Genomic DNA, 25,667 nt, shown 5'->3' with positions numbered 1-25,667 from the left:
GTGCGTTGGGACAAGCCCTACCTGATCCCAGTGTCCTGATCTCTGGCACACCACTGGTCCCCAGCACCCTGCCACCATATGGATGAAGAAGCAGGTACCGCTCCACCCTGGGTGCTGAGAGAAGAATCCTCGTCAGAGAATGTATTGGCTTATCACCTCAGCAGATCCTTCTCCTCTCACCACAAGTGGTCCCGTCACCCAGAGGTCACCAGATTCATCTTCCAAAAGTGGGGGCCTCCCCAGGTGGACTTGTTCGCCACCAGGCAGAGCAGAAAATGTCACCAGTTTTGTTAGCTGCGAAGGCACAGCCCAAGCTCCCTCTCTGATGTCTTCCTGATCTCATGGACAGACCGCCTACTGTACGCCTTTCCCCCAACTCCCATGATTCACAAGGTTCTTCTAAAAAATCAAACGGGGCAAGGTAATAGTTATCCTGATACCACCAGCATGGCTGCACCAGCATTGGTTCAGCTCACACTTGGATCTCTTGGTGGCAGCTCCACTGTCGCTCCCACTCCGTCCGGGCCTGATTCACAAGACCATGGCTGGTTACTTCACCCGAACCTCGCCTTCCTGCACCTAACTGAATGGATGCTGCATGGTCAGGCCTGCTCAGAACAGGTTCAGCAGGTCTTGCTAGGTAGTAGAAAGCCTTCCATCAGGGCTACGTACTTGGCCAAGTGGAAACGTTTCGCTTGTTGGGCTTCCGAACATGACCTCTCTCCATCTCGATCTTCCCTTAAGTCTATCGTGGACTATTTGCTGCACCTAAAACAACAGGGCCTGGCCTTCTCATCTATTAAGGTGTATTTGGCAGCCATCTCAGCCTTCCAGCCCCCAGTGAATGGCAACGCCAGTTTTGGAAGAGTGTGGTTTCCATCAGCACATTCATAAGCTCTGACCCTACCTCCTGGGTTACTGCTTGTGAGTCATCTAGCATGGAATGGACATGAGCAAGCACTCGAAGAAGAAAAAAAAGTTACAAACCTTCTGTAACTGTTGTTCTTTGAGATGTGTTGCTCATGTCCTTTCCATAACCCACCCTACTACCACTCTATCGGAGTTACAGACAAGAAGGAACTGAGAGGGTGCAGGACTGGTGGTGCTATGCTTACACACAAGTGCGTAGCTCCAGAGTGCACTTGAGCCATCCCAGCCGATACCACTAAGGGAAAAATGTCTCGCAACGATGCATGAGGCGCTTACACACCTAGCATGGAATGGACATGAGCAATGCATTTCGAAGAATAGTAGTTACGGAAGGATACTAACTTAGATTTTTACTTAGATTTAATGCAATGTACCATCACTGATTATTTGCAAAGTCTTGTTCATTGGCATCTGTGTCTTTAAACGATCAGCTGTAGGCTTCATTCTCCTTTTGCTTTTAAGTCAATACCTTTGAAAATTAGCAAGTCTTGAGTGAACAGGACTAGGAAAAATACTGAAAACTTGGTGGTAATAGACAAGAAATGGTGCTAGGAGTTATCCATGAGACTGAAGTGGAATTTCTTTTTGTGTTCACAGTAAAACTATCTGCCAAATGAGGTTATTTGCAGGTTTTTGAGAAGAGTATCTAAAAGGAGAACCATTATTAAGATTTATTATTTTATATTATGGTAGTACATAGTGTACTCAAATGAAATCTGGACCCCAGTGTGCTATGCACTGTGCAAGCATATAGTAAGACACAGTCCCTGCCCCCAAAGAACTTAATATCTAAATAGGTGAGAGAGAGAGAGAGAGAGAGAGTATTATCCCTATTTCACAGATGGGGAGCAGAGGTACAGAGCAATTAAGTGACTTGCCCAAAATCATGCAAGAAATCAGAGGTAGAGCTGGGAATTAAACCCATATCACCTGAGTCCCAGGCCTGTGCCTTAACCACAAATGGAAGAATACTCAGGGGTGTCCTTTAAGCCCATGGCTGGAATTACCATTAATGTCATCAGGAGTTCTATGTGCTGAACATACAGCGCATAGGCTTTTCATTATGCATACAATAATTATCTGTGACTTTTGTGGTACACCAGAGAGCTTAATTTGACTGTACTTAGAGAATGTTTTGCAGCTACATTTTAACTCTGCCTACAAGAGCAGACAGCATATTAACTGAAACCAAATCTGTGCAGGGATTGAGGTCTGGGGTTTGCTATATTCAGTCCTGAATCTGTGCCAAATATTTGTCTTTTAGCCCAAGGGACCACGTAGGCTGATAATTTGCAGTTCTTCACATATGACCATGGCTAGAAATCAAGAGTATATACCAGTGGAAAGCTTTCCAACTGTTTACAACACTTGTTTTTGTCCCAGTAGGTTGCAAGATTCTGAATCTTAAAATTGTCATTTGGATTATCCATCTTACTTGTTGTATGATTTTAATGGTCACTCTTACACAAATACAGGTTTCAGAGTAACAGCCGTGTTAGTCTGTATTTGCAAAAAGAAAAGGAGTACTTGTGACACCTTAGAGACTAACCAATTTATTTGAGCATAAGCTTTCGTGAGCTACAGCTCACTTCATCGAATGCATACCGTGGAAAATACAGAAGATGTTTTTATACACACAAACCATGAAAAAATGGGTATTTATCACTACAAAAGGTTTTCTCTCCCCCCCAAACTACTCTCCTGCTGGTAATTTGAGATAGAGACCCCAGAAAGTTAGGAATTCCAGTTTTCAAATGGCCTACAACTTCTCAATCTGGTGGGTCTTCAGATATGGCTGTCACAATAATGGGCTTGATCCCGCAGTCTGGTGAAATCCTGCCCCTGATCCAGCAACACATTTAGCACATGCTTAATTTAGAGCATGTGAATAGACCCATTAAAGACAAAGGACGCATGCTTAAAGTTTAAGCATATGCTTAGGGCTTTGCCGGATCAATGACAGGATGGTCAGAGCATTGCAGGATCAAGCCCAAAGTGAGGAAGATGGTTGCCTTCTAACAATGCTTGGTTGGCAGATAAGTGCAAATGCTTTCTGGACCAGTAAACTTTTCCAAACAGTGGTCCAGAACTGGTGATCAAAATAATATCACCACTCCCAACCCCCATTTGCTGTGAAGTTTTCATTGGAGCGGCTCCTGGATTTGTTGTTGGATTTAATAGTAGGATAAAATTTTATTTCATACTGGAAAAGAGATTCAGAATGTAATCTATTGTGTCCAGGTGTTTGTGCCCACCATCTTAGAGTATCTGACTATCTTTGAAACATCTCAGTTTAGCTGGTGAGCTATCCATGTTGTTTTGTAAAATGAACGTTGTACGATCACAGTGTTGCATACCTAATCTGAGCACAATTCAGAAGGCCCAGGGACAAGGTTGTGAAAAGAGATTTAGTGATTTTGGAAGCCACAGTTTTTCAGTGCCCAACTGAGACACTTTTAAAGGGCCCCTGATATTTAGTGGGTGGGGATTCAGCAACCTTTACACCTCTTTCAGATGTCTCAAACTGGGTATGCAGAATCAGTAATTGCTTTTGGAAATATCGGCCGTTATGTCCAGAGAGTTTCTAAATGATACATACAGTGTGAAAACAAATTCAGTGAAAGTCATTTAGATGGAGTGCAACTTTTGTTCATGGGCTAAACATCTTTTGCATTAAAATGACTGTATTCATTTTGAAAATTCTAAACAGGATGGGGATTTGAGAACTAGATAAAATTCCCCCAGGGTTTTTCACAAAGACAGATCTTCATAAGAGTGTTCAAATTCCATCTTAGCAGGATTTCCTCTGGATCTTAACATCTTCTGAACTTAGTGTGGCTTTGATTTTCCTCTTGAGACTGTTATGGTTTGTTGCTTGGTCTTTACAATTAGAAGTTCAGATCTAGTCGTTCTTCTTTGATATGATATCACCATGTATTTTGGAGCATAATTATTGGGATGGCAAATTATAAAATTAGCATTCAATATCTGTACTTATAATATTGTTCTTAATGTTCTGGCAGAAGAGCATTTTATAGTCCTTTTGGTGTGTGGGGAGATAACTTTCTCTCTAATGTGGATATTATAAAACTTAAATAATAATGTTTCCCTTCATTCCATAGGGCATTAAGAGTCCAATTCATTATGTACTATAGGCCTTTTGAGAACTGACAGCTGCACTATAATTATCTTCACATGGATATTTGTAATTGGACTTGAAACTTGATAATTGAACTAATGTGTTGTGATCCATGAGGTTTTATGTTGAGCCCTCTGAATATAATTGTACTTCTGAAATGCCAACCCCTTTTTTCTGCTATCTGCTCTGTCTCATGAAGGTTGGTTTTGTCAGAGGATGGTTACGCAATTCTAAACATTCAAGAAAGTCAGTTATCAGGAGTAAAAGCAGGGGGTTTTTAGACTGCATGCTGGGTGGTTACCAAATGATGCTCTTTCAGATCCCAAATATGAACATTTCAAAAATGATAAATGAATATAAAAAATTGATGTTGCAGTAAAGAAACATACTATCTGTAATGCTGGCAAATCCAGACTACAAACAAACTTCTAAATAAGACATTTGTACTTTTCTCTGTGAGCGGGAAGGGAAAAGAATCAATACAAATGTTTCTCTTCATCTATTTTTAAGTGTTCCTTGACTATTACTTTAAATACCCAATTTTCTCTCACATTCCCTACTTTTTTAGGGTGTGTGTGCTATTTTTCCACATATTCCTCTTGGCAGGACGGTGAAGGGTTGTTAAGTACATCTGCATTCAAGACTCAGCCCCACACTTGTGCTCATTAGTAGCGCTCAAATCTGACCCGGAAAAATGACAGAAGAAGGCAGCTGGCCTCTGGGGCTGGGGGTTATGTTACTGAATTAGTCCTTAACCTTGATCTTGTAACTTGCTGTTTTTTGCTACTTTGTCACCATTTTGCTACCATTGGTGCAACTCCAGCTGTGGGAGCAACCAGGAGGAGGAGATGAGTTCTAATGTAGATAAGGTACTGTTGCTTTTACCAGCCTTTTTAGAGCAATTTATATAAAAATCTCAGCAGTGGCTGCAACTTTGTCAACACTAGAGCCCCTACCATTGCTACCACTGCTGGATTTGCACCAATGGGAAACATTAAGAAAAAGCTCACTGTAGACAGGGTCCTAATGGTTTGATAACTCCTTTAGGAGACCCAGACACACGTCCCCTCGTCCATGTCTTTCACAGCTATGTTTTAATAGTCACATATGAAACTGGATGGCTGTTCTGGTTCAGGGTCAAACAGATTATTTACCTTTTACTTCTCTTCTCTGTTTAATTAATTTGGAGGGGAAAAAACTCCTCCTCTGGTATCCAGAATCTCTGGTTTACTAACTAGACCTAACACTGACAAGCAGGTCTGAGATCTGGAAATACCAGGAAATACTGTCCTTCTCAGTGTGTGCCAATTAGCATTCCTTAGAAGCAAAAGATTAGTACCCTGAAGGAGGACTTTCTCAATCAAAATCTGCTCTGAATGGAATCAGTGCATAATATTTGAATGTCAGTTTCTGTTACTTTTGTTTACTAAACACATTAGACTTTCTTAATATTCTCAACTACTACCAGCCAGTATCTTATCAGCGAGTCATTAATTGTGTGGGAGAAATGTTTGACAGCACCATGTATGATAGAGCTATATTAACTATACACTTTGTAATAATTCCAAAGCAAACACTTTCTGAAAATCCTGTTAACCATTACTCTTGTAAACATACTTTTGTAATCAAGCTGCCTTGTCCATAAAATATAATGAGGTGAAAAATACACAGCAGTTAATACATTCTCACCTTGGGGAACCCAGCTGTAATGAGACACACGCATATTCTGGGTATGACATATACCAACTCTTAAAACAGTTTCAAAAAGCATTAGTTTTTCTCTTTTTAGAAGGAATTTTATAGCCTAATTTTGTTACATCATAGTAGCAATCTCAGTACGTAGTTTCAGTAGGTATCTCAGCACATCAACTGAAAGCCACCAGAAAGTAATTTATAATGACACAGTCCCACCTCCAAATTCTTTGTCTTTGCTGGCGTTATGAGAGCTGGATGAAAAACGAGGAAACAACTTTATGAAAAACGTTCATGTTTTTTCCTTTTCATAGCAGTCAAAATGAACTGGGTTTTTTATGTGAATATTACGCCATATATTTTAATCAAAATTATTATTTTTTTCATATTTGGAAACCATTTCAGTAAGTATTTTGGTAAAAAAATGTATAATTTTGCAAAAATGAAAATTTTTTATAATGACAATTTTTCACAAAAAGTTTGTTTTATTGGGGGCATGGGGAGATGCCATTTTTGCGTAGAAAAACTTTTCATGCAAAAAACTTTGACCAGCTCAAAGGATAATATTTTCCCTGCCTTAGGCAGTTTCTAAAATTGTGGTTTGTATGTCAAGGAATTTAGTTTTTTTGGTAATTGGACCTGTAGAGCTCTATGGGGCTGTGAGGTTTCTTGAGTGTGTTTGATTGTGCACCAGATGAAGTTAACTGGTTGTACCTGACTGTTATCCTTAGTTCTTGACAAGTTTCTTCAGGAGGGGACAATTTCGCTGATGTGCTCGATAGCTGGTGCATGGAATGTAAAGCTGTGTCAGCACCTGTAGATAGCTGTTCAAGGGATTTGAAGGCAGATAACAATCAGCAGAACAGGCTGCAAGGGTGAGCATAAATTGCCCAGTTACCATGGCATGTTACATGAAGATGAAAATTCTCCTTAGAGAAAAATGTAAGGCATGTTTGGAAGACCTTTATAGGCTTTGTAGCATATATCGTGATGGGCCTGGTGCCAATGATTTGGGAGAGACATGAGCCCCACAATAGCTACCCTAGAGACAGCGCTGTGGGGAAACAGCTTCAGTCATAGTTCAAGGCTGGTGTCCTGCTGACAACTGATTCTGAGTCTTCAGTCCTGCAAGGTTACCTCAGGAATTTGGATGATTCTCAGGATCTCGTTTCTAAGGAGGTACTGTCAAGCAGTCAGGAGGCCAAGAGGTCTGATTTCAGGAGGCAACTCAACCAGAAAGTTGCCAGGGCAGTAAAGTTGGTGGTTGAGTGAGCTGGTTTGCCCGTAGGAGAGCTGTCAATGTACAAGACCCCAAATAAGGAACATGAGTAAATGAATCCCTTAATAAAAATCTTGGTGGTGATATCTAAGAGACAGTTGATAAGAGTGCAAAGAAGTGGATTAGGTTACAAAAGAGTACTTCTGATCTTGATTGGCTGGTTCATGCCCATCTGAAGGGTGCTTTCATTGAGTTCCTGATTGCAAAGAAGTTCTTATCCTCATGGAGGGAATTAGATATTAAAACTTGGGGGGCTTGACAAAATACGAAAGGCAGCAACACAATAGAAAAGCACAGTTTTAATGGGACTGTTGTGCATTATGTTAAAATGCCTGGTGGCTGGATAGACTGAAGTAATTTGGGATAATTCAAACCCGTTTGGTTGAGAGTTGCAAATTTTTCTGACCTGATATGGGTGTAGATATATTGCTGGCTCAAAGAGTACATGTTGTGCCTTTATTACAGGTGGCCTGCCTTGACAAGGTCTGGGAGTACTTCCTAAAATGTTGAGCAAGGGGTTTGTTGGGAAAGACCAAGACTGTGAAAGAGGAAAAATAGGGACCGCATTTGGGGTGTGTGGGGGTTAGGCAGCCCCCAGTAACAGAAACAAAATCATTTAAAAAGCCAATGGAAGTACAGAACTTCTGTCTTCGCATGTTCTAGAGTAAAATGAGAGGGGTTAACAAGCAAATAGTACAAGCATATAGGATATTGGAACAAAAAAGAGAGATTAGGTTGTTGGGGACAAATGTGTGAGCGATAACCATATTAAAATTGGCAGTACACGAAACGTTACCTGTGTTGGTTATCCGTGTCCAAGGCAGGGAGAATGTAGTGGCAGAATACTTGTTGGGGAATGAAACAATAAGGTCTCTGTTCAGCAAAGCACTTAAATACGTGCATCAATCCCATTACAGTTAAGGATGTGCTTAAGAACTTTGTTAAATAGACGTGGCTTGGTGAATCGGGATCTGGGTGCATAGTATGAGGCCTTCCAGAAGTTAGTTTAGGAAGGGGGTATTCCAGTGGTGGCTCTATCTTGGTTTGGTTTTGTTTTTTTGTCAGCTGCAATAAGAACTTCAGCCTGTGAAGCCTTCTGTTAGGTGCTGCTCTTTCTGTTAAAAGACTTTCTAGTAGGTTTGGGTAAGTTTCAAGACATAATGAAAGTGTGAGAGGAGAGGATGGGTGAGATATTATCAGTCAGTCAGTCATTCCCTGATGCAGGCTTTCAGGCACCGGTTCTTGTCAAAAGGATGGAAACAGGCCACCAACACAGCTTATGACAGACATTATACCTTTAGGGAGGAAAGACCAGAGAGATTTCTGTGGAAGGAATGGACAAGCTGCCAAATTCCGCTCTATTTCTACCAACATAAGGGCTTGATCCTAAACGTTGAAGTCAGTGGGATCAGGATCAGACCCTAAATCTGGAGTAATTCTACTGACTTTTGTAAAGTATTGCAGAGGTTGTAAATCAGGGCAGAATTTGGATCTTCTACATTAGACCTTTCAGGCTAGAAAAGGTGGAGCCTCACCTACTGTAAATCATTTGCCTTAGCCATAGTTTCAAGTTTTCCTGCATGTTCCACAGAAGGGAATATGTCTGTTAACTGCAAAATATTCAGCGTGTGCAGGAGATTAGTATTTGACTGTCTCTTTTAACGCTGGCTAGATAAAGAGGGGAATATACTACATCAGGTTAAACTGGTGTGTCTGCTAGCGCTCACCTGGGCGTGCTGAGCTTTGAGGCTACATTTCTAAGGGTTTGAACCATGAGTGAATCCTATAGAATTTGAGATTTCATTGAATGCAAGAACTAAGTCTCCATCTTTCTCAGAACCAGTTTTGTTATATTTAACAAAGGCGCCTGGAAAAGGGCGTTGTTCTAGGATAGGTCTAGGGTCAGAGAGACTGGTAGATAATTTATTAGAAGTGTATTCAGTGGGACCTTTAAAACCTGCTGGGCTTGATACACTTTGATCCTAGAATGGTGTCCACGACAGGACTGTCTGGTACTGATAGAAATAAATAATAAATGTGGGTTAGTTCACTCAGAGAATTGTCTCCATCTCAAGTAAAGAGCAAAGCAGTAGATCTCCTACTCATCTTGGCAATAGCTAGGTAGTATGGAGTAAGGACATTTGTGTAATGTTAATGAATGCTGACTGGTTTGGATAAATATGAGCTGACTTGCAACACCGCTCCTAAAAGAGGCTATGTTCCACCCATACATCAAGTAAGAAGAATGCGGATTCAGTAGTCCTTCTGTATGAGACAAATGGCTTATTTGAATTTGGTAATGCTGCTTCTGATCAGCCTCTGCTCAGTAAAGCACTTAAGCATGTGCTTAAGTCCTGTTTACGTCAATGGCACTTACTGTAAAGCACAAACTTACGTGTTTTGCTGAATACGGATGGACTTAATCTCATACTTAAATAAATGCTCGGCTGAACTGCAGCTATGGAGAGGAATTCTGAATTGCCCCTACACTTGCGATTTCTAAAGCTGCCGTAATTGAATTATGAAACATCGTTTTTTATCCCACCTATTATGAGACTGTGTAATGGTGTTGGTAACCTAAAGGGAGGGATATATTCAGATAGGCCTGAATCTGAACACCAGATTTCAACTATCCTGAACTTTGGGTAAGTTCAGATTCAATTCTAAATGTTGTGACTCAGGCCTATCTCTGTAGTGTGTTGACCCAAAACACCCTCATTGTTTTGAGAAATTTGGATCAATCTGATTCTAGATGTCTAAAACTCACCAATAATGTGTTCTGTGGAATCTCTAGATATCAAAAGGGAATCACAGGAAGCAAACATCTTCCTGAGGCCAGGATTGGTTATCTATCATGTGCTGTGGAAATTGTGGATATGGGTCTGCTTTAAAAAAAAAAGGAAATACTTGTTTGGGTCGTGCAAACTCTGTTTTCCATTGCTATATAAATAATATTTTATACCTTCGCTGTATTTAAGATAATAGAGAGAAACTGGTAGGAAAAACTGCTAGTGAAACAGCTTATGGTGTGTGTTTGGAAAATGTGAATAAACTATGTGTTTTTTCTAAGAGTGTTTTGATCTATTCTGTCCCATTTCATAACACTTATGCCATTTGAACGTAAGGAATATGGAAGAGACGGTCATATGCTTGAAACACTTCTTGTATAGCTTTCACCTGATGTCCTAAGATCGGATGTATTTATCTGTAAATCCAGCAGGGAAACGTGGCTAAGGGTATGCCCATTTGAGAAACAGAAGACTTGATTCAATGAAGCTCGGTACTTTTGCGAGGTTCTGAGCACCCTCAGTTCCCTTTTGAATTCAGTGAGATTTGAGGATGCCTTGGCACCTAATTGGTCCAGAACGGTTAAATTTGTCAGTACCAAAGGAATTGGTTCTTCACCCGTTTTTACAATATTATTTTTCTGGTTGTGTTTCAATCCCAATTGTAGGACATTACAAGCTTGCTTCATACCATCTATGAGGTAGTTGATGCATCAGTAAACCACTCCCCCAGTTCCAGTAAAACTCTGCGAGTGAAGCTTACTGTGGCACCTGATGGAAGTCAGAAGAAAAAGAGTATCTTACTAAACCCTGCTGGTAAGCACATGCTATATTGCCCTGTGAAATATTGCCAAAATGTTTCCCCTCAAAGATTTCAGTTCACATTTCCTAGCAGAAAAATCAGTTATAGGGACACCTGAATCAAGAGCAACTGATTCTGGGCGTGCTGTAATTTCTAACTGCCCATTGGAGGCCTCAGATGTGGATGTTCTAACTTAGGAATCTGTGTTTGAAATTCATCGTTTCATTTGATTTGATTATTTCTGATTCACAGTAGTTACAGACTACAAGCTACATGAAGGCTTTGTCTACACTAGAAAGTTGTACCACTTTAACTATGTCAGTATAGTTAAAAGTGGTACAATCCTCCTAGTGTGGACACCGTTATATCGGTACACAGGTGCTTTATACCAATATATCTATTCCTGTATGGGAAAAGGAATAACTATACCAGTATAAAGCAGTTTTATATCAGTGTAACTGCATCCACACTATGGTTTGGCTGATATAAATATGTTGGTTTAAAAAAAATTACACTCCAACCAAAATAGTTATACCAACACAGCTTTCAAGTTTAGTCCAGGCCTTAGGAAGCCAACAGGAGAAAAGAGAACTACATCACTGCACCTTAAATGCATGCTATATAATATGTAGAATCTGTTTAGCCCTTCTAGTTAATCAGTAAATACTTGCTAATGATACAGTCGTGACTGATGTATATTGATCAGTTTAAGTACAAATATTGGACAAATACTGTCATCAGATGCACAAGGGTGACTCCCTTAGCCCTTTGGGGGCATTGTGGGCAATAGATTCTGCCTATCATGTGTAATTCTAACATTCTTTCACATTAAAGAGTTACCAGGGCTTGTCCACACAAAAGTTGCACTTCTTTAACTATACCAGCACCAGCCTAGTGTAGTGGCAGTTATACTAAGATAAAGATGCTTCTACCAGTATAGCTATTCGCATACAGGAAGGGGAATAAGATTTATCAGTATAAGACACCTTTCTAGTAGTATAAGTGTCTCCATGCTCGTGGTTGTACCAATATAACCACACTCTTCACCAAAACAGTTATATCAATGCAAAAACTTTGGGCACACTAGGCCCCAGAGTATGATCTTGATTTAAACTAGTAAGATAACATTTCAAAAGCACCTTAAGTGACTGAGGAGCCTAAATCCCATTGACTTTCAGTGGGATCATAGGTACTTTTGAAAATGTTCCCCCTAGGAACCTAAATGATTTGGGCACCCAGCTCCCATTGAAAGTGGATAGGACTTAGGCTCCTAACTCATTTTGTCACATTTGACGATTTTATCCCTAATGAGGTATTATGGATTGGTGCAAACAGCAAGCCAATAAGGAATATCTATGCACTTCTGCACATATGCCAGACAGAATGATATCAATAATATGAAATAACTTTCCTTTTTGGGGGTGCAGATTTGCAGAGCTCTAGGCACAGAGCTGAGAGCAAAGCCAGTGAAGAGCTGAGAAGCTCTGAAAAGAAGCAGCGGGCTTCTCTCAGGTAAGTGGAATGAACTCTTCATCTACTCAAAGGAAGGAATCTCTGAGCTGGCAATGGGCCAACCTCAAAAGGCTTCAGCTGCTGATATTTTAGTCAGAGGAATCATGGGAATTTTCACCTTGAAACAAACAGCAAATTCCATGGGATTACTACTGAAGTAGTACTAGTGAAGTGTGGCACCGCTGGCAGCTAGTGCCAGAGTCTATATCCAGGGAAGCCTAGGAAGCTAGCTTTAGTGAAAGATGTTATTTATGTCTCTAGTTTCTAGCCATACAAGCTTTTCTTTACAATCGCCTACCTCTGAGAGCCTATTGGAAGGTTTGGGTGAACATTTCACTTAAAAAAGCACCAGTTGAGCATCTCAATAAATGAAGTCTTTGCTTGTGTTTGGGCAAAACGATACATTAACCTTCCCATCCCCCCTTGCTGCAGTTTCCACCCCTCCCCTACCACGGTCTGTTTTTCTTTTCCCTTTGTGCTATCCAGCTATTCTACAGAATGCTTGGGCAGGGACCCTGTTCTCTTACATGTCATCTGTTATCACCATGCAGTCCAGTGGTGCTTTATACAAAATGAGAGAGAATCTTAAATAGAGAAATTAACATTGAATAGTGATTGCTTTGGAGCCTTATCTCTCTTCAGGTTTACTTAGGCCACATTAAGAAACATGATTCCATTAGACGAAGGAAAGATGTGATCATATTTTAAAACCCCACCACCAATTCTAGGTGCTCTTTTAATGGGCCATGGTCACTAGGGTTGTCAGCAGCGATAGAGCACCCAGGCCCAGATCCTCAAAAGTATTTAAGTGTCTAACTCCCATTACTTTAAGTAGGAGATAGATGCCTAAATACCTTGGGGCTCTGGGCTCCAAAGCTGAAGCCCCTACTACTTAAGTTAATTATTAAGTTTATTAGCTGCAGCTAAGTAGCAGGCTTTTACCCACTATGTGGGCCAGCCACTGGACCAACACATTCATTTCTATTTCTGTATATATAAAAGTGCCTTTTCCAGGCACTGGCCTCATAAGCAGCTTCTAAGAACGCAACCTGGTTTCAAAGAACAACAAGAAAACTGAACCACCATAACAGCAAAAGATACCAGCTGTCTGAGGTGAGGAAAAACTCCCAACCTCTCCAGCCATGATCACGTGCACTTAACCAGCATATCACATGTTCAGGTGTTTGAGCACAGAGGGTCGCTGACTTCATTAGTTCACACAGAGGTACTGAAGATAAATACAGTTTTTCCTTCCCTTTCCAGTCTGCCCAGAAGGACCCATGCCTCCCTTCAGCTTCTTCTGCTTAGTGGGCTTGTGTCTGAATTTAATTTCCTCCCCTCAACTCCATCCCCTGTAAGCACCAGAAGATGGCTTCCCCCCAGTGGGCAGACAGCTTCCAACCTGTCTCTGCCCTGCTTCCAGTCCTACCTCTTCATTAACAAACACTGCCAGTTCTAGTCCTTGCTAACACCTTGTACCACATCCTGGCATGAGCTCCAAACCCAGCCTGCCCCTCTTTTGCTACCCTCCCAGCCTAAAATAAGCAGGTGGGAACTGGCAGTAGAGAAGGGGCAAACCTCCAGGCAGAAGGAAGGGAGGGGGAGGGGTTCTTAGCAGAGGGGCAGGCAGAGTTATTTCCTCTAAGACACTCCCAACCCATCCTGTCTCCCAGCAGCCAGAAATAATTCCTCCTCCTTGCCACAGGGTCCCCTTGTGAACACCTAGCCCCTTAGGAAACTAGCCAGTCACTGGGTAAATCCACCTACAGATTAGCAAGATTCACAAGGGTTGATGCTTTCTCTGTAAATTTTCAAGGAAAATTAGCGTGAGGGTGGGGGGATTTGTTTTTAAGTCTCAAGATGCCCTTCACCACTTGAAAAAAAAATTGTCTGTTGTTTTTTTGTGGATTCCTGCCTGTGTGACTCAGGGTGCATCCATTTCCAATGAAGTACAGACACAGTAGTTTCTTTTATGCACAGCTGCAGGTACGGTTGTAGCCTTTTAGAGATAAGATAAAACAGACCTATTTGAAGTCTCTCCCTGAAGGAATGCACAATATTAGTTTGGATGCCAGTCTAGAATAGGCCTTGTTCCTCTGCAAATGTCTAGTCATTACATTGGCAAGGTTAGCAAAGAGAAGCATGTATTTGCCCCATTTTCACATCTTCCACCTGCCTTATAGACAAATGCTGCACTGAACATCAGAATATGTGATAGTCAGTTGAGACAGATCTGTCAAGGGCAGATTTCAACGCGTATCTTACTTATTTTATTTGTACAGTGAACAAAAATGCTCCCCTCGCAATTCAGTGTAGAAGTGTTATTTCCATTGTTCAAATGGGTAATTAAACAAAAAACCTATAATCCTGTAATTTTCGTATCTCCTAATATAGATCCACTGCTTTGGAGAAATCCTCTCTATGGTCACTGTATATGTTTGGGTTAGTATGAAGTTGTCTTAACATTCAAGCTAGGGCAAAAGGGAACATTAGTTGGGGCTGAAGTGCCATCAACACAATAGTAGTGATTGTTTCTTTGGCTGCAAAGAAAAAAAGTTCTAGTTTTGTGCTTCCTTGACTTCAGGAGAATTTTTCTCAGGGAAATGTACAAATATGCCAGCAAGGGGGAGTGTTCAGGTTCATTGGTGGGGGGCGTGCGAGAGCCCAAAAAGCAACTGGGCCTCCCAATTCTGGATTCGACAGAAATACTCCATAGCAGTGGATCCAGATTCAGAGATCAAAATTACAGGCAAGAAAACAAGTTCTGCCTTTTTACCCGTGACTCCATACAAATTGTTTTTAGCACAAAGGTCTCTCTGGGCTCTTGGATGAATACTTGAGCAGGCAGTTCAGGGTGGAATTCCCCCCCCCTTGCAAATTCAAGTCCACTGTATTTGCTTAGTAGTTTGAATGTATTTGCATGAAAAGACATCTTAGCTGACTTAAGATGTAGAGCCCATAACCTGTTCAAAAGCTGTTCCTTCATCTGAATTGAACAAGGTACTGCTTCTGAATAAGACAGGGCTGTATTCTGAATGTCAACTAATCCCATTTCAAACCAGCAGTCATACTTGCACCAAATGTGTTTTCTATGGGGCAGATTCTCGGCTCTGCTCCCTTTTTGCCCCTCTGCCACGGGATGCAGATGGTCCCTTGGGTACCATTGCCAGCAGGTTCATGTTAGAGCCTTCTTAGGCAAGTCTAACCAGTAAACAGGGCTAAGCAGAGCATCAGGCAGCCAACACTGAATTCCCGATAATCCCCTTTCTTTGCTACACCCTGCCAAATGTGGACACAGCAAAGAATCTGACCCTTGTGTCTGTTGGAGGAATGAGTCCCAAGTTTCTGTTCAATTTGGTCAAATGGCTAAGCTTGTGAAAGTCTTCCTCATGTTCATCAGTGGCAAGGGGGTGAATGTGGGGGCTCTCCTTTGGAGTTGCAATGAAATCATGTATTAGATGCATATATTTTCATGATTTCAGTCTCCTGGGAATTACAGGCAAGATTCTATTAATATTCAAGATGAAGCTGATAGGGATATCCCTGCCTTTAAGGTGGGGAAAGTATTCTGGGGGTGGGATTTCATATGCTGGAAGCTATGGGCTAGAGCTTCTACCTGTAGTGCTAATGCAAGTATTCAGATCAAGTATCCAGATTTATGGTTGGTTTACCCAGCATCTCTCTCATAATAATAATAACACTGACAGCGAGAACACCATTGGCTGTGTTAATGCCATCCCATTTCTGTTGTTGTTTATACTTGCTTTTGGGCAACAGGGAAAATACTTATATAAAACAAGGCTCTGAAATATCTTTCCCCTCTCCCACAGATACACAGGTTTCAGAGTAGCAGCCGTGTCAGTCTGTATTCGCAAAAAGAAAAGGAGTACTTGTGGCACCTTAGAGACTAACCAATTTATCTGAAGTGAGCTGTGGCTCACGAAAGCTTATGCTCAAAAAAATTGGTTAGTCTCTAAGGTGCCACAAGTACTCCTTTTCTTTTCACAGATACACAGTCTCCTTTGGTACATATTGGCTTTTCCCCTCCTCTTCACCCAGACCTGTTTAAGCAATTTAGCCCTGGCTTGTTTAAATGTCACGTTCTCTCAGACCGCAGCTTTCAGGAAATGTCCTTTGCAGTTTCCTGACCTACACATTCTTGCTGCTGTATCCCCCGTTCTGTTATATAATGGCAGAACTCCTCATCGTAATGACGCTTCAGAGTTTCAGAAAAGGGTTTCACGTACTGTTCAAAGGCATTAGCAAATGTCTCTTTCTCAGACCCACACATTCTTATATCCTGCAGAAGATTAGAATCAAGTGTTTGATGTCTGAATGCTTCCATGTATGTGCAAAGGAGCAGGCAGGGGATGGATGCCAGAAGCTCCAGTGGTCAGAAATACTTGAAGTTCTCCTTGGCGGTGGGGCACATCTCTCATCAACATGTAATTGCTTCACTGTGTATATTTGCATTGTTGAATGTCATCTTACATGTAAGAAAGCTGTTAGAATTCAGGGCTGCGATGGTACTAGCATAATTTTTCCCCATTGTCTCAATGAGGGATGGAATTCATTACAGTACCAAAAAAACTGGTTCCCAGGTAGTTCGGTTTTATACAGTTTTATACAATGATGCTGAATTGTGCTGGACCAGAAACAGTTATTCCTACACTGTATGAACCATACAGCGCCTTCGCTGCATGCATGCAACTTCCATTGATCTTCACGAGCTGTGGCAGGTCAGCCACAATATATGGCACTTGTATGCCAAATTGTAGCTGCTGAAACTCTTTGATTTGTGTTCCTACAAGTTAAACTGCCATAATTGTAGACTTCCACAAAGATCCAGATGAGGTTCGTATGGTGTATGGGCTGATTAGTTATCAAAAACAGAAAAAGCCTGGTAGTTTCCTGTTCCAGTTCTGTTTGACATGCTAGTGCAGTGGCTTCTGTCACTTCCAGTGTGTAAAGGTTCCATATTCAAAACCTTTTAAGTTTCACGGCTTTCCACGCAGGCAGTGTTACATGCAAGAATATTTGCATACATTAAAGCCATGTAAACTTAATCCTCCAAATGAATCTAACACCCTGTGATAGATTGGAGATTTTTATTAAGGAGGCTCTCTTGGAGATCCCTACTGAGACACCAACCTCACACAGGGCGCAATCCTGCAGGCTGCAAGGTGCTGAAAGATAAAGCTTAAATGCTGTGCTGAATTGGGGCCTGAGCACTCAACACCATGCAGGACTGAGCCCTTTTTTTGGAACCAGCCTGAAATCCTGGCCTTCCACTGATATAAGTAGGGTTTCCCGGGGGTGTAAAGGAGAGCAGAAGCCATCCCAGGGTCTCAGAGATGGAAGTGCCTCCCTGAATGATAATCCGTGATTTAATCAAAAAAGTGTTTTCCTCATCCCATTTGTTGCAATAGAGAAATTGTTCACATCTGGACATGGTGAATTAAACTGTTGAGCATTGTTGGCTACAGTATTGTAAACCCCTGCTTGATTTTTTTTCCCCTCATAAACAAATGGTATTTCAGATATTCATTCTCAGGAAATAGTTCTGCTATAAATAAAGTTGCAAAGCTGAGCAGGAAAAGGAGTCAGGATTATGAAGCCAGAGGTTGATCTGACTTTATTAAATGTATTTTGGCAAAAAGCAATGCATTATCTCAGATTTTTTTCCACTGACACCTTCTCCCCCAGTTTCTCGCTAGTAAATACACCTGCCTATGTCCCTGAAGTGGAACCACATGAACATTTAGACCATTTATCTAACACCAGGTTCATTCCAGTGCCTCCCTGCAGAGCTGGGAAAAGCCATGTCAAACAGCAGACTTTCCTTGGCATGCCCAGATTAGCGAATGTATTGAATGGTTTGGCCCAACCACAGAGACTATGCCATATGTAATAAACCCTCACATTGTTTTTATCTGCTTTGGCATGAAGCAGATTTGAAAGTATCCCTTGTTTTGCAATATCATGGAATCAATGTACAGCCCTGCATAGACACTCCTTTCCCTCCTATACAAGTAGCCCCTGGGACATCCAGAACATCAGACATTTGTTGTGTCTCTTTGCAGGTAACTCCCAGCATTTCAAAGTGTCCCTTAACTTTTGAATGTGAGGCGGCAGTAACAACTTGAAGAAGTTTTGCTGAATTTTCATTTTGCTTCCTGCCCACAGATATCACCCCGGTGACAACAACCCTGAGCAGAGTGGGTGCTATCGCCATTGCGTGGATGAGAACATTGAAAGGAGAAACCACTATTTGGATCTTGCAGGAATAGAAAACTATACATCAAAATTTGGACCAGGTAATATAGGAATTGATTTTTCACACTTTTGTCCCAGGTCCGTCTTCAGCTACACGGGCCGAACTGGGCCCACTGAATTTAGAAATAATGAGTATGTTGTGTGATTGATCGATCGCTATTTACTGGAGATGGGCTTGGAGAGCACTCTTCAGATCCAGTTTATTAGGTTTAGAGCGGGGCAAAATCAGGGCTAGGCTTCGGATGATGCAGGCCACATCTGAGCTGGAACCAGAAAATAGTTGCTTTCAGATTTTGGGATCCAATCCAGAACCAACACCCCCAGATTCAAAGGGATTTGGATTGCAGTTTTGCCCTGCCTCTGTGTTTTACTGTACCAGATGTCATCATTTTGATACAATCTAGACGGACGTCCAAGAAGGAGAGTTTGTCAGAATAGAGAAAGTGTCAGAGCTGGGGCATGGGTAGCTTCTCCTAAGGGATGGCATTGGGTGCAAGCCAAGTGTCCAGGGCCAAGGAGCCAATTACCAAGAATCAGGCCAAATTGGAACACTAGGAGATCAGAATCAAGAGACAAACCAAACTGCTCAGAGACCCTCGTGCTGGTCAAACATCTTGTGTAGGTTATTTACAATATGGGGTCACACCACCTTCATACTATATACAGCTCTGCTCTAACTGTCCTAGGGAATCCCCAGCTCCTGCAACAAGCAGCAAAGGGGTAATCTCTGTCCTCCCCGTTTTGCCTGCTTTTCTGCCTTCTGCTTCTTTCCTGTGCCTATTTGTAACCTCTGCCTAATGGCTTAATTAGCCTGCCAGTTCTGCTCCCCCCACAAATTAGGCACAGCTCTGTTTAACCAACTCCATTCTGCATTGTTTGATTGGAGCTGCCGTGACCAGAGTGCTGGCTCAACTGTTCTTGCCCAGCACTCTGTCACAAAGACTTATACAACTTTTTCTAAACAGCTACGGGTATAATTATGTTCACTTCCCGAGGAAAATTCCACTCTGCCGATAAACTTAACCCTGCCAAATGCATGCTGCTAATTAAAATTTGAAATATTAGATGACTAACTCAGTTTGTTCTTTTCTAGGATCTCCTCCAGCAGCTCAGCAATATGACCCACCAAATAGAGTTGTGAATCAGACTAGATCCCGCTCTCATGAACCTGAAATCTTCCATGCCCACCATAGGAAATCTCAAGTGGTGGACCCCAGCCACATCAATTTGGCTGATGCCTCATACGCCAAGATCGCAGAAATACAACAAAGGCTGCGCAATCAGGACTCAAACAAGCACTTTGTTAGGTCTCCCAAGGTCCAGAGCAAAAATGTAGCCTCTGTTCACCCTGGAAGGGCAGTAAGGAATAAACCTCTTCAAGGGGCATCCATGCCAATGGCTTCCCCATCCACACGGGTGGGCCAGAATCTTCCTTACCTCCCCATGCAGTCCCAGCAGGCTCACAAGAAACATAAGCAGAGGGCAAAGGAGAATCATCACATGTGCAAAACCTTCCATTCTCCGGGGACAGTTGTGGAAAAAGAGCAGGTGAGAGACCTGCCCACAGTCATTTTGTATGAAGGCCAAGTTGGACAAATGATCCAGAGACATGAACACCATCACCACCATGAGCATCACCACCACTATCATCACTTCTACCAGACATAAAACCTATCCCACCAACATCCTCCAGGAATCCCCCCCATATGAAGGAAACGCCTTCCTGTGACTTCAGACTAAGGCATTATTATGATTAATATTATTGTTACTCTGTTAATATTCAGCTAGCGTATATTTTAGAAATTATATGAAACCATTGAAACTTACACTATTTATATGTTGTGAAACTGCATAGCTTACTTAACAACTTGTTGCTATTGGTTTTTAAGTGGCTTGTAAAACAGCAAACAGCCATAGCTTTCTGAGCTGTGATTTAATGCAGGTCATCAACGCACTTCCTTTACAAGTACTTCCTTCATTGTATTAGAAAAAGATACTTCAAACAACACTGCAGACATCTAGCTTACCAGTCTGCCATGTCGGCTTATTGCACACAAGCCTCTTGTCAGGGGAGCAGTGTTCGAAGGTTTGGACTCCGGAAATACTCAGAATAACAGAAAATACAAACAGCGGCTACCTCTAGTATTATTCAAATTTTCTTTTCTTTTTATTGATTGTAATGTGCTACAAGGGGATTTTAATATACTGCCTTCATGTAGCCTGTTTGTGTTGTACTTTCACATCTTTTCAAGCTATCTTAATAATTACAAGGAAACATCAGCTATATTTGTCAACAGAGCTACATTTTACAACTGATATTTTTTTTTTCCCTTCAAGCTTCTTTCCTGACTCCAGTCCAGTCTGTTAGATGTTGAGGAGTGTTTAAATATACGTCCTTTTTTCTTTTATTTACTCTCCATTCTGCATTGGGAAACCATCTTAGAGGAAAGAAAAGAGGTGGATGTGAAATGGGGTTTTTCAAAACCATCACTAAACCTTAATGCTTGGGCCATAACTACCATTCATTGTTTTGTTTTGTTTTTCTTTGTTTTGAGAAAGAATTGGAGGAAAATATACTTTCTCACTTTAAATGTTGGCAAATATATATAAAAATATAAATAGATAAATATATATATATATATATACACACACACTCTCAGGTACATTTTCTTGTGTTTTAGAAATCTGTGGTTTGAATATTAACATTATTTTTTTCTTACAGCAGTGACTTTTTAGGTATGTTATAAAACACATAACCCATGGCATTTTCTTGGGTGCCTGCAATTTGTGTTTTCCCAACACCTACAGCGTTGCTCTGCTCCTTTTTTAAAGACAATTCAACATGTAAAGAACGCTGCTCGCAGTCATTGTGGCCTCTACCACTCTTTTCATATCAAAGGGCTTCCATTCCACAAAGTAAAATGAGGCGAGACCTATGAGACCATCATTGGCTGCTGAGAAATTTAAAGGTCAAATGCAATTGGGAAAAAGTGTGACAAAAAAGTCAGTAAATCCAAGTTTTGCTTTCTCTGAGGCTCAGATTTGTAGGACATTTGTACAGTGCAGGCAAAAGTGAATAAATAGCAACTGCTCCATTGCTTTTGGAACTAAAAAGTAGAGTTCTGATCACATAAAAATGTAACTGTTCTATCAAACATATTTGCTTTTGGTTTTAGTTTCTTTTAATTATTTGTGTGTTTTGTCTACAGTGTATCGTGTGAAATGTTACTATCCCCCATTTTTAAGGGCCCTTTATGAATAGGGCATGTTTTCTTGCAACTACAGTCTTGATCAGTTCAAGATGGGAGATTTCCCTGCTGCTGAGCATTAAAACTGTTAGAAGGATACTGTCCTAGGGAAGGACACAGAGACATCAGCATTTAAAGAAAACAATATTGAAAGCCTTGCCTGCTTGTGGAATTGGAGAGGAATCACTGCTTGTGGGCAATTAGTTCCATCTCATTTCTCCCCAAATCAGCAGTTGTTTAGACTTATTGTCCCTTTTAAAAATCTGGTTTATTTTAATTTCTTTTTTAGACGTCGACATTGTGTTCTGTTAAATCTAGCAAAATGTTTTAAAGTGTGTTTGATCTGTGTGACAACTATACTGTTCTGTTTATTTTTTAAATTCCTAAGTCCAAAAATATTTATATGCAGAATTTTCTGTATTGAAAATATGAAAAGGCCACAAATTTGGTTAGTTACCACTGAGTTGTTCTAGTCTAAGCCTATTTTGCTGCTTGTGTATCATTCTTTTTCAATGTATATATAATTATGGACTGCAAAAAAAGGCATTTACATGTCTAGTAGAAGGAATAAGCTTATTTATATTATAGTGTTAACGAAGTCTGATGTATTCAAGTGACTTATGTTATACCGCATGCAAACACACAAGTGTACATTCCATCTGAAAAGGGATGCCATGCTATCTGTTCCTGAGATGTAAGTGATGCTGTTCTCTTTTCAGCAGCGTCTTTGCCAGCATTCTGCAATGTTAACAAAAGGAAATTGTTGTTTTTTTAAAAATACACAGATCATTGCTGGCCAAAATATTGGAAATCTAGAATATATTCAGTATGCTTCAAGCAGGGGCGTGGGAGAGGGAGGAATGTAGAATGGGCAAGAATTGCTCTAAAACCCAAAGATATTCTGCCAGAAAAGATAACCGCAGTGGTAACAAACTCCTGTCTAATCTAAACACGTCCCAAGTTAAGACCAATGAAAGTGGACTCTTAGAACAGCGAATCACAATTGACCATAAGCCACAACTTTTAACCTGATTTATTGTTTGATATCCAAAAGACAGACTCTGCTTTGCTTATATTCTGTGAAGTACAAATGAATTTTAATAACATGGCATCCCCACGCGAAAAAATTTGCACCAGCCACATACGAACACATAGTAGCTCAATACCGTGTTGCATTTGTGTTACGCGCATCAAGTGTGAATAACTGCTCGAGCAGCACAGGCTCTTTTCACAGAACCCTAAGTTTCCGTATCTTTTAAAAATGTTTGCTTTTCAGTATTTTGTATAGTAAATAGAGATGGTTTTGACTAAATGCTTTATTTATTTAATAGCAAAAACTGTGCCAAGAGAAACTCCTGTTAATTAAAGTTTTACTAGTTCAGAAAATAACTTTTTGGGGGTCTTTTTTGTGGATTTCAGTGGCACACTGCGATTGCTGCCAGGGCCTACAGATCAGGGAATCGCACTGATGGAAGGGCCCCCGTTGCCGTTAATGGGAACAGCGTTGGGCCATAGAGAATGGAGTGTGCATGCTTGGGTTTATATTTAAAATATTTAGCCTCAACATTCAAATTTCCTATCTCCTACAAATTTCAGGCAGGCAAATTCTGAAAACAAAGAAGCTCAATGTTCTTGTCACTCCTTTGCTTAATAAAAAGTAAAAGAAGCTAAGAAGATATCAAGTCTCATCTTAGTCCACTGAACACCTGTTGATTTTGATGTGACCAAGATTTCATGCCAAGAGTGTGGGATTAGAATCCCCACCATGCAGACAAATCTTTTCAGTATCTACTTTTCTGCTTCCTTCTTTTGATAGTTTTGGGAGTGATTAATAATTTTAAATTAAATGTATAGGAAAACCAGGCTCATAATTTTATTAAGAACAATAATAGTGCTTAGGTACTTCATTGGAGCATTTCATCAGAGGTTCTTAAAGTGCTTTGCCAACAAGCCTCACAACATCCAAACATCTTCCAGGCACAAACAAACGTAAGGCCAAATTCTTCCCTCAGATGCTGATGTACAGCTCTCACCGGCATGCTGGCAGAGCGGACCCTTTAGGAAAAAAATGAACAGGAAACCATATAATCTTTGACTCCGTGACAGACTTGCTACCTTCATGATCGCTAGTGAAGGGTACAGCAGGATGTTATCAGAAAAAACTCCTAAACAAGAACAAAAGCATTTCTGGTCACTTTAAGAAATGTCCATTGCTGGAAATTAAATAGTGTATGCCTTATAGAGGACACTCGGACAAAAATGATAATTTTGACACATTAGAAGTTAAGACACGGGTAACCCTTTTACTCGAGGACTTGTCTATTGCCATCACACACAGTAAATGCCTAATATCATCCACAGATAGCTGTGCACCTCCCTGGTTTACTGAGAGTCATATTTCAGCCATTGTTCCAAAGGAATGGGGAAGTGACCTCACCATGGCTTTGTCTACACTGGGAAAATGCATTGTTAGAAAACATGTTAACTAACATGATATTAAATATGATTTAGTCCATAGTGTAGACACACATAGTCAGAAATGTGCTAGTTGGTCATGGTTAACCCAAAGGGAGTCTCTAAAGTTAATCAAGACCGAAAATTTCATTTTCATGTCTACACTGGATGCTAAGTCATATTTAACATCACGTTAGTTAACGCACATTCCAATATAATGCAATATTTCAGTACAGACATGGCCAGGGATTTCTGATGGGTATAATAGGGCCCTTTGAGTTCATACACTTATTGCAGTAAAACTGACCGCTTTCCTTGTGGGGAGGAGAGGGTCTATAGAGTGCACCCAAACACAAACCAGTTTGAAAATCCCTTGCATAAAAACAACTTGGAGAGAAAACAAATTGAATTTACTTTCTGGGATTAGATTTCCCAGCTTCTCCATTGCTCCTGTCTACAACACCCAGGCTTGATTTATCACGTGATGATTTTTTCTCTGCAGAATTTGACAGCTGATGAATTAATTTGACATGGGAAGGGTATCTGTGTCTTTCTGCTTTGCATACCTGGTTTAGGTGGTCAGAGAATTGGAGCTAGACTGGATTGGACACCAGATAAGTGAAATAACTAAATTGATAATTTGTGCAGTAGATATTAAATTGTATCTCATGTGTGGTTTGGATCATGTTTATTAAATAATGTCAATCATGCTCTAATCTTTTAATATTTCCAGCTAATTCATTTCTACTGAACGAAATAATGGTGATTATTTGTATTAGATATTTTCATTTGTTTGTTTTAGATCAAAGGATTTATGAGATACATGGATGGATTATTGTTTGGGGCTAGGAAGAGAGATTGGGAAGCAACGCATAGGGAGATCTTAGAGGGAACAAGAGTAGATATTAACCAAAGGGGGAAAAAAGATGGAAGGAAAGGAAAGCATTGTCTGAAGACTATTGTATGCACAGTATCTTATTGAATGTTGTATGTTACAATGTGTATGGCTCACAGTTATAATAATACCTAAGTCTTACATAATGACAGGTTTCAGAGTAGCAGCCGTGTTAGTCTGTATTCGCTAAAAGAAAAAGAGTACTTGTGGCACCTTAGAGACTAACAAATCTATTTGAGCATAAGCTTTCGTGAGCTACAGTAGCTCACGAAAGCTTATGCTCAAATAAATTTGTTAGTCTCTAAGGTGCCACAAGTCTTACATAGCATTTTTCATCAGTTGATCTCAAAGCACTTTACAAAGGTGCTAAGTATCATTATTCCCAGTTTATAGAAGGGGAAACTGAGGCACAGAGCATGGCAGTGACTTGCGCAAAGTGGCAGAGCTGGAAATTGAACTCACATCTTCTGAGTCTCAAACCAGTGCCCATTCCACATGGGATTTTTTAGCAGAGGATGTGTTTCAACAAGTCTTTTGCAAACTTCTGTCTGAATAGCAGCTCCAGTACCTGGCAAACTCCTTATAAAGATGTGCACGGTCATTTCACAAAGGGGAGACAGACACAGATGCCTAAATCCTGATATATTGAAGTGA

The 25,667-nt window shown here is 40.7% G+C and overlaps 1 protein-coding gene across 1 annotated transcript in view; it reads left to right on the top strand.

The window, feature by feature from the left end:
• Positions 1-23,994, top strand: part of NKD1 (NKD inhibitor of Wnt signaling pathway 1) — a 147,026-nt gene extending 123,032 nt beyond the window's left edge. Inside the window, exons 7-10 of the mRNA XM_074968626.1 lie at positions 10,495-10,642; positions 12,056-12,140; positions 18,327-18,457; positions 19,510-23,994. Of these exons, the coding sequence (XP_074824727.1) occupies positions 10,495-10,642; positions 12,056-12,140; positions 18,327-18,457; positions 19,510-20,084 (939 nt within the window). The 3' untranslated portion in view covers positions 20,085-23,994. The remainder of the gene's footprint in view (positions 1-10,494; positions 10,643-12,055; positions 12,141-18,326; positions 18,458-19,509) is intronic.
• Positions 23,995-25,667: the final 1,673 nt, after the last annotated feature.

The sequence above is a fragment of the Natator depressus genome, chromosome 12, assembly GCF_965152275.1.
Source record: "Natator depressus isolate rNatDep1 chromosome 12, rNatDep2.hap1, whole genome shotgun sequence".
In the NCBI taxonomy this organism is placed as follows: Eukaryota; Metazoa; Chordata; order Testudines; family Cheloniidae; genus Natator; species Natator depressus.
The sequence above is the reverse complement of the archived record's forward strand: the minus strand, read 5'-3'. Positions and strand labels throughout refer to the sequence as shown.